The 20,278-nt window shown below is 45.1% G+C and overlaps 1 protein-coding gene across 1 annotated transcript in view; it reads left to right on the plus strand.

The window, feature by feature from the left end:
* Positions 1 to 15,155: 15,155 nt before the first annotated feature.
* Positions 15,156 to 20,278, plus strand: part of chid1 (chitinase domain containing 1) — an 88,530-nt gene continuing 83,407 nt past the window's right edge. Inside the window, exon 1 of the mRNA XM_048607282.1 lies at positions 15,156 to 15,209. Coding sequence (XP_048463239.1) covers positions 15,156 to 15,209 — 54 coding nt within the window. The remainder of the gene's footprint in view (positions 15,210 to 20,278) is intronic.

The raw sequence follows: 20,278 nt of genomic DNA on the forward strand, positions 1-20,278 counted from the left end.
CCATAGCATTAACCCTAACCCTGAACCTACCCAAGCATGAACCTTAACACAAACCGTAATCTTTAACATAACCTTAACCCGAACCCTAACCTAAACCTAACCCTTGACTTAAACATAAAGCAAGCACTAACCCTAACTCTAGCCCTAATCCTGAACCTGAACCTCGTCTTAACCCCAACAATAAACCAAACATTAACAATGACGCTAAACCTAGTCCTAACCCTAGGTCTAACCCTAAACCTAGCCCTAAACATAAACTTAACACTAGGCCTAATCCTGACACTAACCCTAACACTAAGCCTAACCTTAGACCTAACTCTCTCCCTAGCCTAACATTAACTCCAGCTCTAACCCTATCCCTATCTCTGGACCTAACCCTTACCCTAACCCTAACACTAACACTTACACTAACCTTAATCCAAATGCTAACCCTGTGAGTAATCATAACACTAACCCTGCGATTTACCCTACCCCCAACCTTAACACTAACCCTAACCAAAGGCATTATCCTAACCCTACCAAAAGCTAAGCTCATACTTAACCATAACTGTAACTCTTCGCCTAACTCTAGCCCTAAAGCTACACCTATGCATGAACTGAACATTAACCCTAACACTAACTTGAAGCCTAAACCCAGCCCTAGTCCTAACTCTAAGCCTACCTATAAGCCTTATCTTTACCCTAGGGTTAGAGTTAGTCTAGAGTTAGTCCATGGTTAGGGCTAGGTTTACAGTTAGAGTTAGGCCTAGGGTTGGGTTTATGTTTAAGGTTAGGGTTATGGTTAGGGTTAGGGTAAGGTTTAGGGTGAGGGTTAGTGAAGGGCCTTGTGTTAGGGTTAGTGCTAGGTCTCATGTTTGGGTTACAGCTAGGGTTGAGGTTAGGCCTAGAGTTAGGGTTAGGGTTAGGGTTAGGTTTAGTGTTAGGATTAGGGTTAGACAAGGGTTAGACTAGGGTAAGGGTTTAGGCTTAGCCTTAGTATTCAGATCAGTGTTAGTTTTGGGGTTAGGGTTAGGAGCATGTTAGGGTTAAGGTTACGGTTAGGTTTAGAGTTCAGGTTAATGTTAGAGTTAGAGTTAGAGTTTGCGTTAGGTTTAGAGTTATGGTTAGGATTAGGGTTAGGGTTAGTTCTGGGGCTAGGTTTATGTCAAAGGTCAGGATTAAGGTTAGGGTTAGTGCTAGGGATAGGGATAGGGTTCATGATAGGGTTTGAGTTAGGCTTACAGCTATGGTTATGGATTCGGTTAGCATTATGGTTAGAGTTAGGGTTATGGTTAGCATTTGGGTTAGGATTAGGGTTATTGTTAGGATTCAGGTCAGGGTTAAGTTTAGGGTTAGGGTACAGGTAATGTTTAGTGTTAGGTTTCGGTTGAGGGTTCAGGTTGGGGTTAGTGTCAGAGTTAGTGGTAGGGTTATGGTTCAGGTAAGGGTTAATGTTAATTTTTGTGTTAGAGGTAGGATTTGGTATAGTGTCAGGTTGAGGGCGAGATTTAGCTTTATGGTTAGAGCTAGGGTTGAATGATAGAGTGAGGAATAAGATTAAAGTTAAGGTTTGGGTTAGGATTAGGGTTAACATTAGAGTTAAATTTAGTATTAGGATTATGGTTTGGGTTCAGGTTAGTGTTAACTTTCATGTTAGAGGTAGAGTTCGGGTCAGTGTCAGTTTGAGGGTTAGGATTAGGGTTACGGTTAGAGCCAGGATGAGTGATAGGGTGATGGATAGGATTAGGGTTAGATTTAGGGATAGCAATAGTGTTAGTGCTAGTGTTAATTTTAATGTTAGGTTTAGGGTTAGAGTGAACGTTTATGTTAGGGTTAAGTTGAGCATTACTGTTAGGGATAGTGATCGTATTTGGGTTACAGTTAGTGATAAGATCAATGTGAGGGTTAGGGTTACGTTTGGCGTTAGGGTTAGGTCTTGTTTTAAAGTTGGTGTTAGTGTTAGGGATAGGGTTAGGGTCGGCGTTAGTGCTGGGGTTAGGGTCAGGTTTTGGATTAGCGTTAGAGTTAGGTTTTGGTCAAGGTTTAGGTTAATGGCCAAAGTTAGGATTAGCATTCGGGCTAAGATTCTGCGTATTGTTAGGGTTAGCGTAAGGGCTGGTTTAGAGTTCGAGCAGGGCTAGGCCTTGGGTTAGGGTTAAGGCTAGGCATAGGTTTAGGATCAGTGATAAGGTAAGAGTTAGGGTAAGGCTTAGGGCAAGGTCAACGTTAATGTTAGACAAAGTGTTAGGATTACTGTTAGGGTGAGATTGTGGTTAGGGTTAGGGTTAAGTTTTGGGTTACTGTTAGATATACAGTTAGTGTTAAGGTTAAGGTTCGGGTTAGCATTAGGTTTAGGGGTGGGTTTAGATTTAAGTTTAAGGTCAGTGTTAGGGTTAGGATTAGGGTTAGCATTAGGGCTGGGGTTAGGTTCACATTTAGGGTTAGGGTTAGGATCAGGGTTAATATTGGGAATGGCTAGATTTACAGTTAGTGCTAGGGTTACATTAGGGTTAATGTTACGTTAATGTTAAGAATGAGGGTTAGGGTGAGGGTTAAGGTTAGGCTTTGCTTAGGGTTATGGTTAGGGAGAAGGTTAAGGTTATGGATTAGGATAGGTTTAGGTTTAGGGTTAGTGTTAGGGTGAGGGTGAGGTTTAGGGTTAGGGATAGCATTGGGTTGACAGTTAGACATAGGGTTTGGGTCAGGGTCAGAGTTAGGATTATGGTTAGCATACGTGTTATGGCTTGGGTTAGGATTGGCATTAGGGTTAGTGATATTGTTCGGTTTAGAGTCAGTGCTAGGGTTAGTGTTAGGGTTAATTTTCGGTTTAGAGCTACAGTGAAGGCTAGGGTTAGTGTTAGCAATAGGGTTAGAGTTTTGGTTAGGGTAAGGGTTGGTTTTAGGGTTTTAGTGAGGATCAGAGTTAGTGTTCGGCAGAAGGCTAGGATTTGGGTTAGGTTTAGGGTTAGGGATAGGCATAGGGCTAGAGTTAGGGGCAGGGTTAGGATTAGGGTCAGAGTTATGGCTAGGGTCTTAGTTATTGTCAGGGTTAGGGTGAGGACAAGGGTTATGGTTATGTTTGGGGTTAGGGTTAATGCTACAATTTGAGATAGGAATAGGGTTAGGTTTAGGGTTAGTGTTACGGTTAGTATTAAGGTTTGTTTTAATGTTAGGTTTAGGTTTAGGGCTAGGGTTAGGTTTCGGGTTAGGGTTAGGGCTATGGTTAGGATTAAGTTTAGGGTTAGGTTTAGGGTTAGGGTTAGTATTAGAGTTAGGGTTAGGGTTAGGTTTGGCTGAGTTTAGTGTTAGGGCTATGTTTAGGGCTAGGGTTAGCATTAGGGTTACTGATAGGTTTGGGGCTAACATTAAGGTTAGGGTTAGGGTTAGGGTAAGGGTTCAGGTCAGGGTTGGGGTTAGGGTTGTGGCTAGGGTTAGGTTGAGGGTTAGGTTTAGACCTAGGGTTAGGGTTAGGGTTAGGCTTAGTGTTAGGATTAGGATTAGCGTTAGGGTTAGAATTAATGCTAGGGTTAGTTTTAGGGTTATAGTTAGAGCTAGTGTTTGGGTTATGGTTAGGGTAAGGCGTAGGTTTAGGTTTACGGTTAGATATAGGGTTAGGGTTAGGGTTAGAATTATGGTTAGGACTAGGGTTAAGGTTAAGGTTCAGGTTGGGCTGGGGTTAGGATTAGGGATAGGGTTAGGGTTAGGACTAGCGTTAGGGTTAGGATTAAGGTAAGTGTGTGTGTTATGGTTAGGGTTAGGGTTAGGGCTAGGTTAGGGCTTGGGTTAGCGTTAGGGTTAGGGTTAGGTCAGTGTTTGGGTTAGGTCTAGCGTTAGGACTTGGGTTAGGGTTAAGGTCAAAGTTCGGCTTCGGTTTAGGGTTAGGGTTAGGGTAAGGGTTAGAGGTAGGGTTATGGTTCAGGTAGGGTTAGTTTTGTGCTAGGGTTGAGGTTAGGGATTGGGTTAGGGTTAGGGTTAGGGTTGGTGGTCGGCTAAATGTTAGTGTTAGGCTTTGTATTTAGAGTCAGGCAATAGGGTTCGGGCTAGGGTTAGGGTTAGCGTTAGGGTTGGCTTTAGGATTAGGGTTAGTGTTAGGGCTAGAGGTAGTGTTGGGGTTGGGGTAAGTGTTGGTGTTAGGGTTAAGGTTAGGGCTCGGGTTAGGGTTAGGGTTGGTGTTAGGGTTAGCACTAGGGTTAGGTCTAGGGTTAGGGTTAGGTTTAGGGTAAGCGTTAGGGTTAGTTTTAAGGTTAGGGGTAGGCTAATGTTATAGCTAGGGATAGGGATAGGGTTAGGGTTAGGGCTAGGGTTAGAGTTTGGGTTAGGGTACGGGTAGGCTTAGGGTTAGGGTTAGGGATTGGGTAAGGCCTAGGGTTAGGGTTAGTGTTAGTGTAAGTGTTTCTGATAGGGCTAGGGTTAGGTTTAGGGTTAGGGATAGTGTTAGGGATACAGTTAGGTTTAGGGTTAGGGTTTGGTTTAGTGTTAGGGTTAGAGCTAGGGTTAGGGCTAGGCCTAGGGTTAGAGTTTGCATTAGGGTTGGCATTAGGATTAGGGTTAGTGTTAGGGCTAGAGTTAGCGTTAGGGTTAGGGTAAATGTTAGTGTTAGGGTTAAGGTTAGGGCTAGGGTTAGGGTTGATGTTAGGGTTAGCATGAGGGTTAGGTCTAGGGTTAGGGTTAGGTTTAGGGTAAGGGTTAGGGGTAGTTTTAAGGTTAGGGGTGGGCTACTGTTATGGCTAAGGATGGGGATAGAGTTAGGGTTAGGTTTGGGCTAGTATTAGCGTTATGGATAGGGTTAAGGTTAGTGCTAGAGTTAGGTAAAGGGTTAGGTTTAGGGTAAGAGCTTGTATTAGGCTTTGTGTTCAGAATCAGGTGATAGGGTTAGTGCTATGGTTAGGGTTAGGGTTAGGGTTAGGGTTGTGGTTAGGCTTGGGATAGAGTTAATGCTAGGAATGGTTTAGGGTAAGAGTTACAGTTAGGCTTAGGGTTACGGTTAGGGTTAGTTTTAGTGTTAGGGTTAGGTTTGGGCTCGGGTAGGGATAGGGATACGGTTAGGGTTAGCGTTAGGGTACGTGTTAGTATTAAGGTTAGGGTTAGGGCTAGGGTTACGTTTAGGTTTAGGGTTAGGATCAGTGTTGGGGTTAGGGCTAGGTTTACTGCTAGGGTTAAGTTTATGGGTAGGGTTAGGGTTAGGGTTAGGGATTGGGTAAGGCTTTGGGTTAGGGTTAGTGTTAGTGTAAGTATCTGTGATAGGGTTAGGGTTAGGTTTAGGGTTAGGGTTTGGTTTAGTGTTAGAGTTAGAGCTAGGGTTAGGGCTAGGGTTAGGGTTAGCACTAGAGTTGGCTTTAGGATTAAGGTTAGTGTTAGGGTTAGAGTTAGTGTTAGGATTAAGGTAAGTGTTAGTATTAGGGTTAAGGTTATGGCTAGGGTTAGGGTTAGGGTTGGTGTTAGGGTTAGCACTATGGTTAGGTCTAAGTTTAGGGTTAGGCTTAGGTTAAGGGTTAGGGTTAGTTTTAAGGTTAGAGTTAGTGTTAGGGTTTGGGTTGGGGTTAGGGTTACGGTTAGCATTAGAGTTGGCTTTAGGATTAGGGTTAGTGTTAGCGGTAGGGTAAGTGTTAGTGTTAGGGTTAAGATTAGGGCTAGGGTTAGGGTTAGGGTTGGTGTTAGGGTTTGCACTAGGGTTTGGTCTAAGGCTAGGGTTAGGCTTAGGTTAAGGGTTAGGATTAGTTTAAGGTTAGGGTTAGTGTTAGGTTTAGGGTTAGGGTTTGGGTTGGGGTTAGGGCTCGGGTTAGGATTAGGTTTAGGGTTAGGTTGTGGGTTAGGTTTAAGGTTAGTGTTGGAGTTAGGGTTAGGGTAATTGTTAGGGAAATGGTAAGGGTTAGGGTTAATTTTAGGGTTAGGGATGGGTTCAGATTAGGGCTACCTTAGTGTTAGAGTTACGGTTAGATTGAGGGTTAGGATTAGGGCTAGGGTTAGAGCTGGGGTTAGTGTTCGGGTTAGGGTTCGGGTTAGCTTTAGGGTTAGGTTTAGGGATAAGTTTTGGGCTAGGGCAAGTGTTATGGTTAGGTACAGGATAAGGGTTTGTGTTTAGAATCAGGCGATACAGTTAGAGCTCGCATTAGGGTTAGGGTTAGTGTTAGGGCTACGGGTAGGGTTAGGGCTAGGGATAAGGTTAGGTTTAGGGCTAGAGTTAGGGTTACAGCTCCAGTTATGCTAAGGATTAGTGTTAATGCTAGGGTTAAGTTTTGGGTTAGAGTTACGACTAGGGTTAGGGTAGTTTTAGGGTTAATGCTAGGGTTCGGGTAGGGCTATGTTTAGGGTTCGCGTTAGGCTGAGGTTAGGATTCAGGCAACAGTTAGGGTTATGGTTAGGGCTAAGGCTAGGGCTAGGTTTAGGGCTAAGGTGAGTGTTAGTGCTTGGTTTAGGGTTACGGTTAGAGTTAGTTCTAGGGTTTGGGTTAGTGTTAGGGCTAGGGCTAGGGTTAGGATCAGGGTTAGGGTTAGGGTTAAGGCTAGGGCTAGGATTAAGGTTATACTTAGGGTTTGTTTTAAGGATAGGGTTAGGGCTAGGGTTTGGTTTAGGGTTAGAGTTAGGACTTGGGTTAGGGCAAAGGTTAGTGTTAGGGTTAGTGTTAGGGTTCGGGTTAAGGCTGGGTTTAGGAATAAGGCTGTGCTTAGGGTTTGGGTTAGGGATAGGGTTAGGACTATGGTTACAGTTAGTGTTAGTGTTAGGGTTAGTGTAGGGCAATAGGTTAGCGCTAGAGTTAGGATTAGGGTTAGAGTAGGTGGTAGTGTTACGGTTTATATTTATAATCAGGTGATAGTGTCAGTGCTAGGATTAGGGTTAGGGTTAGGGCTAGGGTCAGGGTTAGGGTTAGGGTTAGGGTTAGGGCTACGCTAGGGCTTGGGTTAGTGTTACAGTTAGGGCTGGGGTCAGGCTATTGTTAGGGTTCGTGTTATGGTTAGGGTTAGAACTAAGGTTCAGGTTATGAATAGGGATATGATTAGGGTTCGTGTTAGGGTTAGGGTTAGGCGGAGGTTAGAGTTAGGGTATGGTTTATGGCTAGGGTTAGTTTTAGGGTTAGGGCTAAATTTAGGGCTAGGGCTAGGGTTAGGGTTTGTGTTAGGCTTGTGGCCAAGGTTAGGCTTAGTTCTAGGGTTACGGCTACGGTTAGTGGTAGGGTTAGGGTTAGGGTTAGGTAGAGGTTAGTGTTAGCGCAAGGTTTATGGCTAGGGTTAGTGTTAGGGTTAGGGCTAGGCTTAGGGCTAGGGCTAGGGTTATGGTTAGTGTTAGGCTTGTGGCCAAGGTGCACATTAGGTCTAGGGTTAGGGTTAGGATTAGTGTTGGGGCAAGGGTTTGGGCCAGGGTTAGTGGTCGGTTTAGGTTTAGGGTTAGGGTTAATTCTAGGGTTAGTTTTAGGGTTAGAGTTAGTGCTAGGGTTAGTGCCAGGGTTAGGATTATGGTCATGGTTAAGCCTAGGGTTAGGGTTAGGGTTAGAGTTAGGGTTAGGGTTGTAGAGGGTCTTTTTGAATTCTAAAAGACACACCACGAGGGCGAGAGTCTTGCTTCAGCAGTAGCCCTTCTTTACTCAAGCTTGCAATCAATTACAGCAGGGAGAGCTCCAAGACACAGTCTCACAGGACGGCCAGAGAGGCTCTGATTAAACAAGTTAAAACAAACAAGGCAAGGTCATTACTTAGACAAGGCAAGGTCATTACTTAGACAACCAGACATACATTAATTAAAGCAGAATGTGGTGAAGATAAGAGTGTGCAGATGCTGTGAGCCCTAGCTTTTTGCTATCTGTCCTATGTGACTTCTCGGACTAGGGAAAGGCAGTTTGCAGTTACAGTAATATGTACTGTTTCATAAAGCTAACGTTTCCCTACTTTGTGCTCCTAGTTATTTATTATTTTAACTTGTTTCTGCTCAGCCTAAATTAGACAGTCTCAACATACAAGTATTCCACAATTCCCTCCTTTTTGATCTCCAGATCAACTTCATCAGTCTTCTTCTGCGAATGGAGGATTGTACCCCAGGGAAAAAGGTCTCATGCCCAAGCATTCCTTCTCATCATAATCAGGACTGTTGGATATGTAACAGGGAAACATGGGAACAGGGTTTTGTCTCCCGTGGGGGAGGATGGCGCGTATTAGGCGGGTCGCTAGAACGCGTGCTACAATTATGACAAGGATGATCCCATAGTGGGTCAGGGTGCTCCACCAAGTCCCAAAAGGGCCACCATCTAATCCCAGTCAGTTGTGGTTGTGGAATTGATTTCCCATCCTGTGATTACTAACCGTCAAGTCTTGGGTTCTGAGTCAGAACACAGCAGTCATTAAGTTTTAATTACTGGAGTGGCTTCTTCATCTTCCACCCTTCCCCTTGGATAACCTGACTACGTGTTTGTGTGTAGTGTCACAGGGGTTTGTGGCTGGGTGACGGTGAGGGGCTCCTTCAGTCCCCCCTTTTGGCCCTTGGCCACATGCACCACGGGACATTTATGGTATCAGATCATCTGGGGTGCTCCTGCAGTGTGCCCTTGCGGTCTTGGGTATTTGACTCATTTCAAGAGGGGTTGCAGTTCTTCGTGTCTCCTTTGCTTACACAGGATTCTTCTAAGGCAACAAGTGTAGATCAATAAGATCAAGAGTATGAGGCACTGTGCAATGACTACCATATGTGAGGCAATCCGGATCCAAGGGTGGATCTGGACATTCATCCCCCAGTTCCAGATACGGGTAAATATATTCGTCTGCTTGAGAACCCTGTTTGTTTCGTCGATGTTGTGTTCATCTTTCTTTTGCTGCTAGCTGAACTCTTCAGTGATGTGTTGTTCGGCCTGTATTAGTTGTTGCCAGTTTTCAAGGATTGGAGGTAGTTCGGGTGGCATCTCACCCAGTAACTGTAGTATGTCGGTAGACCAGGTAAGGTTCAAACTTGCCACAAAGGATATTACGTCCTGCTTCAGTGATCTAATGATAGTGTGATCCCTGACCCGTATTGCTTGGGTTAGGTTGGTGAAGATCACTGAATGATTTTGCAGTGAGCATTGGCGGCTACCTATGTGGTATATCAATTTAATGGACGTCACATAAATCTGGTTTTCAACTTGTCTATACCTGGCGTCTTCATCCGTCAGGGCCATAGGGTATCAGAGGTCCCAGTGGTGTATTCCGCACATTTTCCGTCTGTTGATTCCCATAGGGTAACACAGAAGGAGATGTTTTCGTTTAATGCACCAGTTCAGGTTAACAGCGTAGATCATCCCATCTACCTGTGTGATATATTCGGCTTTCCAGGCTAGTTCGTGAATTGCACAGTTATGGTAGAGTCCGACATCCTGTATCTGATAGACCGAATGAGTGATGTTATCATACACCGGGGCCTATATTGAGAGAACCAGATTAGTCCTATCTTCTGGGTCTGCATGGGTGTATACTTCAGTGAGGTCGCGAGTGTGGGGGTAGACATTAATGCTCATGTTTTGGAGGTCATCATCGGTTATCCATTCAGGTAACTGATTCTTGGTTAGGGCTTCCAATCCAAGTTTCCAGGTCGTCAGGGAGTTGGCTGCTGTTAGTGTGCAGATAGGTGCGTGTTTTGCCTCTTAGGTTTGGTTTTGTAAAGCGTCCCTCCATTTGCTCAATGTTTGTTCTGTTCTCATTTCCAATCTGGAGGGTCTTGAAAAATAGGTCATTAGCTTGTTTATTAAATTTCGTGGTCTATAAGTTGTTATTTTCACCTTGGAGAAGCAAAGATCGGCTCTGAGGGTGTCAATTTCTTCCTGGAGAGTGGCTTCGCCTGCAGCATTCGCTGCTGCCATGCTGAATGCAGCCCCAGCCCCTGTTTCTGTGACAATATCTCGCTTATGCGATGGCTCTTGACAACTCGGTGAATGTTTCTCAACCGAAGCTGGGGTAATCCAGAGGCAGCCTCAGTAAAGAGGAGCTTAAAGGCTTCTGGTATGGATTGGGACAGGTGTCAGGCAGCTGGAGAAGGCTGGATGATAAGTTTAACATTTTTCCATGTGGGGCTTGTAACAGTACACCCCAAGGGTGTAACAAGATTGATGTGTTAAGTGGTGTCTGGGTTTCGTTACATTTACGTGGGGGTTCTGCACACTTTAAGGGACACTCAGATTGGCTACTATTTGTTCCATTAGAGCAAGACCAGGTACTGTTACCACTATCCTTTGCTATCCACGGGTTGCTACCAGTCTGGTTAGTAAGTTTATACATAAGTGCGCCGTTACCAAACCCGCAATGTACAGTCAGTCCAGTCCCACTGTGTTGATTTTTCAAGTCGACTTCCGTGCCGCATGAAGGATCCCCTTCACATTTTACTGTAATATATCCCCCGGTAACGACAAATCACGAGTCTCAGACTCCTGCAATAATCCGTTGTGTTCCCCACAACCACTTTGATCTCGAGTTTCAACTGTAGTAACAGCGGCCGTGATCCATAGCAGGGTGCTCAAGCATCTGCAAAATATATAAAATCAATATGGGGGAATACAAGGCCTTGTCCCAAGCAGTGGTTAGCACACATTCGTTATAATTTAGCTTCCAAAATACATTTTCAGTTGCGAAGGGTGGCGCCACCTCCCTATGCCAGCTTCATTTACAAGGATCCCAATACTCCCTGTTATAATTACCTCGTCGTCCTGACCATTTGGTTAATGCTCCTTTGGCAGGGATGATCTTTACCAGGACCCGGTCTCCTGATTTAATGGGAGGTGTAGCCATGTCCTGGGAGTCTTGTTCCCAGTCATGAACCTGCTGTCGGATGCGAGCTTGCCCTATAGCATTGTCTAGGTTTTCGCATAATTCTGTCATGTAGTTCCACAGATGTTTTTTAGTATTCATTAGCTCTGCTCCTCCCGTGATCAGATCTTGAGGCAGGTTCATAGCTCGTCCTGTCATTAATTCAAAAGGGGGTAAGTCCGGTCACCCGGTGTGCTGATGTCCTCATAGACATCAGAATTGTGGGTAATACCGTTGTCCATCTATTACCCTTACCCTCACAGGCTTTAGTAAGGGCTTGTTTCAGGGTTCGATTGGTTCTTTCGACTAATCCTGAGCTCTGGGAATGGTAGGGTATATTGAATCTCTGAGCGATCCCCAACATTTTGCAAGCTTCTTTTATACATTTCCCGGTAAAATGTGGTCCCTGGTCTGACTCCAATTGCTGAGGGACGTCCCATCGGGGTATTATTTCAGTGGCTAAAAGGCGGGCTACAGTTTCGGCTGTACAGTCCCGGGTGGGGTAGGCTTCTACCCATCTTGTGAATTGGTCGATTATTACCAGGCAGTATAGTTTCCCCTGGCTCTGAGGTAACGGTCCTATAAAGTCCATCTGCACTTTTTCCCAGGGACCCTTTGGTCGCAGCTGTTTTTATTTTACAGGGTTTTCCAGGTTCTGTTTGGGCACATTGGATACACCATTGACAGTGTTTAGCTGTGTCCCTTCCTATCCCTGGCCTCCACCAGTGTTTTAGGAGTTGGGTCAACATTTTCTTGCGGCTGTTGTGCGCAGTTCCATGATGGACTTCTAACAATATGTTTTGGATGCAGTGGGAAGCTATAACTTTACTTTCCCCTTCGTATGGTATCCTCTCGACCCCGCCCAACCCGGGTTGTGCCCCTAATTGGGTCCATTGCTGTTGTTCTGCTGTAGTCATGGTCTGGTGTATGTCGGCTATGTTATATGTATTGTCTGTGAGGGATGTAGTAGTCTTGGCCAATTTCATGATTCTGATCTGCAGGTTTTCTGGCATCTTTCTGGCTTGCACATCTGCGGCCGCATTTCCGGCCTATTCAGGGGTTATAATCTTACGGTGCACTCTTATTTTGATTACTGCTGCCTCTTTTGGCTTTTTTACTGCATCTACCAACTGCTTTATACGTCCCTGATGGGCAATGGGACTTCCGGTAGATGTAATGTATCCCCTCCTATCCTAGGCATACATGTAGTCATGGACCACACCAAAGGCAGAACGGCTGTTGGTACATATATTTACACATTTCCCTTTACTCAGTTCTAATGCCCAGGTAAGGGTGATTAGTTCAGCTACTTGGGCAGAGTACATTCCATCAATCTTAACTCCTCTTAACTCATGAACCCTCCCCACGACTGCCCACGCGGTGTGGAACTCGCCATCAACAGATTTCCTTGATCCATCCACATACAACTGGACTACGTTTCTCCTTCTCATGGTTCCTCGCTAATTCCTGCTGACTGTCGGCCAGTATAAAGTGTTGGCAGCAATGCTTTCCACCTTCAATTAGGCTTGTAGTCAGATATTCCACGGGGTTTTCCCGGCTGTCCTTTACTACCTCTACTTTGTCTATTCCTGGCAGTAACGCAGCTTCCCACTTTGCTCTTCGACTATCCGTTATGCCCCTTAGTTTCGAGCAACTGCACAATACTGTGTGGGCTGTGTAAAATGATCTTTCCGACATAGCACAGCGGTTCCGACACTCGGACTGCCCACGCCGCGCATTGTACGTTACGGAGGCAGGCATGTTGGCCCATCATTACTGGGTCCATTTTTGCCGAATAATATGCTATTGGTCTCAATCTGTCCCCGTGTTTTTGTAACAAGATTGCCGACTGGTGTCCTCGGTACTCATGGCAAAAGAGGTGAAAGGGCTTCCTGGGGTTAGACAGTCCCAGTGCGGGAGCCTGGCTTTTACTTTGCTCAAGGCATCATCACAGTCTTTGGTCCAGTTTATCTTATCGGTGCTTGCTTTTCCCCCCTTTAACTAGGCCTTGGATCGGTTGGACTATACTAGCATAGTCTTCTATATACTGTCTACAATAGTTCAAGAGCCCGAGCAGCTGTCGGACCCCTTTCACTTTGGCTGGGCGATTGAGGTCCTTTCTTGCCGCTTTACGGTCCTCGGGAATTTTCCGTTCCCCTTCTGTCAACACCTGTCGCAAATAAGTGACCTGTTCTGTCCTAATTGGGCTCTTTTTGGGTTCACTTTCAGGCCGCTTGCCTCTAGGGTCTTTAACACTTTCATTACCGTGCTGCTGTGGTTTTGGGGAGTTGTTGATGCAATAAGTATGTCATCTACACGCTGCAAAACAACACAGCTGGTGTCAAGTCCCTGTATTATAGGGCATAGTATTCCTGCCATGACCGCGTGGAATATTGCAGGGCTATTATGGAACCCCTGAGGGAGTCGGGTCCATGCATATTGTGTATCTCCTACGGTGAATGCGAATTTGTATTGATCCTCGTCCCAAACTGGGATCGACCAGAATCCGTTTGCTATGTCCAGTACTGTGTATATGATCTTATCAGTCCCCACTCCGTTCAGTCTAATACTTGGATCTGCCACAATAGGCGTTATTTTATCGGCATAATTATTAAAGCTCGTATAATCGATGGTCAGCCAGTAAGACCCGTCCGGTTTTCTCACGGGCCAAATCGGTGAGTTTGTTATGGATTGGGTTTGCTTCACTATTGTGCAGCTAATTCTTCCACTATTTTAATGGCGGCCATTCTTGCCTCTGGTCTGATGGGGTATTGTTTTTTTTAGGAGGATGTACTCGTCCAGGAATCGAGACGGGGTTCATGAGTATCAGTCCACATTCAGTCTAGGTGGTGGCCCATAGGCGGGGGCATAATTTGGCTAAGGTGTGGAAAGGGTTGTAGGGGTCCCATTCCCGTTTAATGATTGACTCATTACCTGCTTCATTGATCATCTTAAGGGGATAAGACAGGGCTAGTCGCTGGGCTTCCCGGGGTCTATTTCCTAGGTTATATTTCCGGCTGATAGTTACGCGCTGGGGTCCTCTGCACTGTATAACTGCTCAACTGTTCCAGTAAATCTATTCCCATGATTGTCTCGCCCACCCCTGCGTTGTACCAAAATCTATGCATCATTATGATATCCTTAATCTGGACGGGGATTGGGTCAGCTTCTGGAGTCCTAGCGGAACTTACAACCCCAGCTATATTGGTGGTTTTACCAGACAAGGGGAACCCTTGTATGTCGGTCACGGATACTGAGGCACCTGTGTCTATGAGCATATCACACTGCCAGCCCCCTAACAGTGCTGTCACGTACAGTCGGTGATCGTCTGGACCATTGTTGAGGGCCGATACCCGTCAATTGAGCTTCAGCAGCCGCTGGAGCTCTTCTGCTGTCATTTGGATTATTGGTTCACTGCCCCCGGTGGATGGGCTTGCTACCGGGTTTGGTATGGGTGTAGGGGATCTGTTGCACCTATTGTTCTTCTGCTGTTTTAATCCCTGTCCTTCTGCGCCTCCCCCCTTTGCCCAACATTGTAGTTTCGAGTGCCCGTTGCGCCCACAGTTGTGACATGGCGCTGGGCCGCTATTGCTCTGTTGTAATGGGCGTTTGTTAGGGCATTCTCTGGCAAAATGTCCCTTACCGCTACAAATAAAACACTCTATTTCTGATCGGTTAGCTTGAGCGGCCATCACAGCCACCTCCTCTAGGGAGGGGTACAGGGTGTTTGCTGTTCTCTTGGGTGTCCCTGTTCTGTTCTTGCGATTCTGCTCCACATTCATGGCCCACGAGACTACATAGGCATGGTTGTTCCCTATTGGGATTCCTAAATCCACTACCTGCCCCAAGTGACTGCCAATGCTGTCCTTCAGGATTTGTAAAAAGATAGCATCGTTTCAGGTCGGGTTAGGTATATCTCCATACTCTACATATGCCCTAAATTTCCGTTCCGCATAGTCCTCAAACGGCTCTAGGGGTTTTTTTGGGCGATTAGGGTGATGTGAGTCCAATCAGATCGTCCTTCCCCGCTTTTAAAATCAGGTTTTTGGTCATCAGTTCGACCATCCTCCCCCGTAATCCAGTCCTGTCCTGGCCTTGCATGCCCTCGGGTAGCTTCTTCCAGGCGATCTTAGGCAGTTTTGCTTTAACTAATACCTGGATGTCATCCAGCAACAATCCGTGCGCTTCTCTTAACTCGTCCATGTTTTCCCAAAATTCAGTATTAGAGTTACTCGTAGGTTTGGGTAGGGCGTCTAATAATTGTTGCTTTTCCCCGGGAGTTAAGGGTAACGTTGTTACGTGGGGTGCGCCTCGGCCTCCCTCCTGCTTTCTAACTGGGCATACAGGGGGTCCTTTCGGTCCCTCCCCGCGTCCATAGACCTATTTGGCCCGTTCAGGATCAATATCAATTCAGTATCAATGTCCTCTACTAGCTCCCATGACCCAGACGACTACGGTTTCGCACCGTCAGAGGTAGGTGGGGCCGATGGTACGTAGGGCGGTGGTGGGCTAAAAGATATGCTTTATGGTGTGTTTTCGGCCTCTTTTTGTAGTTGTAGAAAGTATTTGTTTTTCATTCTGGGAGTTGTTTACTCCCTGTTTGGATAATGCGGCTATAATTATTAGCCCCTACTGTGCTCTATCCTTCTTTTGCCTTAGCCACCGTGTTTTTTGCTCGCTGGTGGTTTGGTGCTCATTCCATCCATTCTTAGTCATATTTATGATCAATTTCTTATTAGCATCATATACTGTTTGCAGGATGGATCCTTCAGGACCCCATCCTTCTTCTCCACTAGCCATGACCTGTTGTTAGGTAAGTCCGTCTACCTATGCTGATCTGTTAGCCCAGGTCTCTTTCCCTGCCTATGAAGGGTCAGGCCGTCAACCTCCTCGTAGACTCACTGCGCGCTTATTAACCGGGGACTACCCTGCAGTCAAGACTCTCGTACCGCCCAGGTCTCCCCACGGCTGAGTAATTTCGGTCGGGTGCCGCGATTTACAGAGTCAACACTGGAGATATGTCTATTCTAACCTAAGAGGGTGGTAAAATAACGTACTCACCCCAATAATAGACGCATCTTGGTGGACTCAGACAGAGCACCCTGCTTGCAGTGCCAATCTGTAGGGGGTCTTTTTGAATTCTAAAAGATACACCACGAGGGTGAGAGTGTAGCTTCAGCAGTAGCCCTTCTCTATTCAAGCTTGCAATCAATTACAGCAGGGAGAGCTCCAAGACACAGTCTCACAGGACGGCCAGGGAGGCTCTGATTAAACAAGTTAAAACAAACTGCGATTGTACTTTGTTTTAGCAAGGCAATGTCATTACTTAGACAACCAGACATACATTAATTGAAGTGGAATGTAGTGAAGATAAGAGTGTGCAGATGCTGTGAGCTCTAGCTTTTTGCTGTCTGTCCTACGTGACTTCTTGGGCTAGGGAAAGGCAGTTTGCAGTTACAGTAACATGTACTGTTTCATAAAGCTAACGTTTCCCTACTTCGTGCTCCTAGTCATTTATTATTTTAACTCATTTCTGCTCAGCCTAAATTAGACAGTCTCAACATACAAGTATTCCACAATTCCCTATCCTGTGGTTACTAACCGTCAAGTCCTGGGTCCTGAGTCTTTAAGGTTTTAAGTTTTAATTGCTGGAGTGGCTTCTTCATTTTTCCATCCTTCTCCTTGGATAACCTGCCTACGTGTTTGTGTGTAGTGTCACAGGGGTTTGTGGCTGGGGGGCTCCTTCGTATCTCTTAGGGTTAGGGTTCAGGGTTAGGGTTAGGGTTAGAGTTAGGATTTGGATTAGGGTATCTGTTAGGATTAGGATTAGGTTAAGGGATAGGGTTAGGTTTAAGGTTAGGGTTGGGTTTAAGGATCATTTTATGGTTAGGGTAAGTGTGTGGTTGTGAATGAGGGTGTACATGAGGATAAGGGTTAGGATTAGGGAAAAGTTCACGGTTAGGGTTTGAGGTAGTGTTAGGTTTAGGGATATGTTTCAGATTTCGATTTTGGGTTATGGATAAGTTTAGGGTGAAGGTAAGTGAGTGGTTGTGAATGAAGGTGTAGGTGAGGATAAGGGTTAGGGTTAGGGATAAGTTAAGGATTACGGTTAGTATTAAGGTTGGGTTTCGGATTAGGGATAATATTAGGATTAGGTTTAGGGTTGAGGGTAAGTTTAGGGTTAGGTTAAGTGTGTGGTTGTGAATGAGGGGTTAGGTGAAAATGTGGTTAGGATTAGGGTTAGGGTTAAGGTTACATTTAGTGTTAGAGTTAGGATTAGTGTTAGTGTTAGGTTTAGTGTGACGGTTTAGGATAACTTTTATGGTTAGGGTAAGTGTGTGGGTTAGGGTTAGTGTTAAGGATAAGTTTAGGGTTAGGGAAAGTGTGTGGTTCCGAATGAGAGTATTGTTGTGGATGAGGTTAGGTTTATGATTTGGGTTGGGGTAAGGGATAATTTTAGCGTTAGGATTGATTTAGGGTTAGGGTTAGGTTTAGGGTTATGATGAGGTTCAGCGTTAGGGTTAGGGATGCATTGAGGGTTACTGGAAGTGTGTGGTTGTGTTGATGATTTATGTAAGGATTAGGGTGAGTGTTAAGGTTAGGGTTAGGGTGATGGTTAGGGATAATTTTAGAGTTAGTGTTGGGGATAAATTTAAAGTTGGGAAAGAGTGTGGTTGTGAATGAGGATGTAGGTGAGAATGAGGGTTAGTGTTTGGGTTAGAGTTAGTGATAAATTTAAGGTTTGGATAAGTGTGTGGTTGTGGATAAGGGTGTAGGTAAGGATGAGTGTTAGGATTAAGTTTAGGGTTAGGGTTAAGAATGGGTAAAGTTTTGGGTTAGGGTTAGGGATAAGTTTCAGGTTAGGGTAAGTGTGTGGTTGTAAATAAGGGTGTAGGTGAGGACAAAGGTTAGGGTTAGGATCAATGTCAGGGTTATGTTTAGGTTAGCATTGGATTAGGTTTAGTGAGTGGTTGTGATTGAGTGTGTAGGAGAGGATGAGGGTTAGGGTTGGGGTTTGTTTTTAGCATAGGATTAGGTTTAGGGTTACGGTTAGGTTTAGGGATAGGATTCGGGTTAGGGGTAGGGATACATTTTGGTTTAGGCTAAGTGTTGTGATTGTGAATGAGGGTATAGGTTAGGGTCACATTTAGAGTTAGGGTTAGGATTAGGGTGAGAGTTAGGGTCACGGTAAGGGTTAGGATTATGGTTAGGGTTAGGATTAGGTTTGGGGTTATGGTTACGGTGAGGGTTAGGGATGGGTAAAGTTTTGGGTTAGGGTTAGGAATAAGTTTCATGTTAGGGTATGTGTGTAGTTCTAAATGAGGGTGTAGGTGAGAATGAAGGTTAGGATTAGGTTTAGGGTTAGGGAAAAGTTTAGGGTCAGTGTCAGGGTTAGTTTTAGAGTTAGGATGAGGTTTAGCGTTAGGGTTAGGGATACGATTTGGTTTAGTGAAAGTGTGTGGTTGTGTTCGGGATGTACGTTAGAGTTAGGGTTAGGGATAGGGATAAGTTTAGGGTTAAGAAAGTGATTGGTTGTGAATGAGTAGGTAAGGATGAGTGTTAGGGTTCGGTTAGGTTTAGTGTCAGTGTCAGGGTTATGTTTAGGTTAGCTTTGGGTTCGGGTTAATGAGTGGTTGTGATTGAGTGTATAGAACACAAGAACACAAAAACTAGGAGCAGGAGTAGGCCGTCTGGCCCTTCGAGCCTGCTCCGCCATTCAATAAGATCATGGCTGATCCTTTCATGGACTCAGATCCACTTACCCGCGTTCTCACTGTATCCCTTAATTCCTTTATTGTTCAAAAAAAATCTACCTTTTTTTAAAAGCGTTTGCTGAAGTAGCGTCAACTACTTCACTGGGCAAGGAATTCCATAGATTAACAACCCTCTGGGTGAAGAAATTCCTTCTCAGTTCAGTCCTAAATCTGCTCCCTCTAATCTTGAGGCTTTGCCCTCTTGTCCTAGCTTCACCCGCTGGTGGAAACATCCTCTCTACTTCTATCTTATCTATTCCCTTCATAATTTTATATCTTTCTATAAGATCCCCCCTCAATCTTCTGAATTCCAATGAATATAATCCCAATCTACTCAGTCTCTCCTCATAAGCCAACCCCCTCAACTCCGGAATCAACCTAGTGAACCTCCTTTGCACCCCCTCCAGTGCCAGTACATCCTTTCTCAAGTAAGGAGACCAAAACTGCACACAGTACTCCAGGTGTGGCCTCACCAGCACCTTGTACAGCTGCAACATAACCTCTCTGCTTTTTATTTCAATCCGTTTAGCAATGAAGGACAAAATTCCATTTGCCTTCCTAATTACTTGTTGTACCTGCAGACCTACCTTCTGTGATAGGAGAGGATGAGGGTTAGGGTTAGTTTTTAACTTAGGGTTAGGTTTAGGTTTACAGTTAGGGTTAGGGATAGGGTTCGGGTTAGGGGTAGGGATAAGTTTGGGTTTAGGTTAAGTGTTTGGTTGTGAATGAGACTATAGATAAGGGTGAGGGTTAGGGTTAGGGTAAGGTTAGTGTTAGTGTTAGGGTTAGGGATGGGTAAAGTTTTGTGTTACGGTTAGGGATAAGTTGCAGGTTAGAGTAAGTGTTTGGCTGTGAATCAGGGTGTGCGTGAGGATGAAGGTTAGGGTTAGATTTAGGGTTAGTGTCAGGCTTTTGGTTACTGTTAGCTTTGGTTTTGAGTAGGTGTGTGGTTGTGAATGAGGGTGTAGGTGAGGTTTAGAGCTAGGGTTGGGGTTGGGGTTATCAATTGGGTTTGGGATAAATCCAGGGTTAGGGTATGTGTGTGTGGTTGTGAATGAATGTGTGGGAGAGGATGTGGGTTAGGTTTCGTGTCACGGTTATGATTAGGGTTGGGTTTAGTGTTTGGGTTAGGGTTAGGGTTAAGGATAAATTTAGTGTTCGGGTCATTGTGTGGTTGTGAATGAGTGTGTAGGAAAGGATGATGGTTAGGATTAGGTTCAGGGCAATTGTTACAATTTGGTTTAGTGTTTGTGTTAGTGTTAGGGTTAGGGTTAAGATTAGTGTTAAGGGTACTTTGGGGTTAGGGTAAGTGTGGGGTTGTCAGTGATGCTGTTGGTGAGGAAGAGGGTTCAGGTTCGGATTAGGGTTAAGGTTCAGTATAAGTTTAGTGTTAGGGTTAGGGTTAGGTTTTGGGTTAGGGCTAAGTTTAGGGTTGGGTAAGAGTGTGGTTCTGAATGAGGGTGTACATGAGGATGAGGGTTAGGATTAGGGCTGGGGTTAGGGATAAGTTTATGATTCAGGTAAGTGTGATAGGGTTAGGGTTAGTCTTCGTGTTGGGGTTAGTATTAGGGTTAGGTTGAGGTTTAGAATCAGTGTTAGGGATACGTTTAGGGTTAGTGGAAGTGTGTGGTTGTGTTGAGGATGTACTTTAGTGTTAGGGTGAGGGTTAGGATTAGGGTTGAGTTTGGGTTTAGGGTAAGTGTGTGTTGCAAAGAAGGGTGTAGGTGAGGATTAGGGTTATGGCTAGGTTTAGTGTTTGGGCTAGGTTTAGTGTTTGGGCTAGGTTTA

The sequence above is a fragment of the Rhincodon typus genome, chromosome 17 (genome assembly GCF_021869965.1).
Source record: "Rhincodon typus isolate 14 chromosome 17, sRhiTyp1.1, whole genome shotgun sequence".
NCBI lineage: Eukaryota > Metazoa > Chordata > Chondrichthyes > Orectolobiformes > Rhincodontidae > Rhincodon > Rhincodon typus.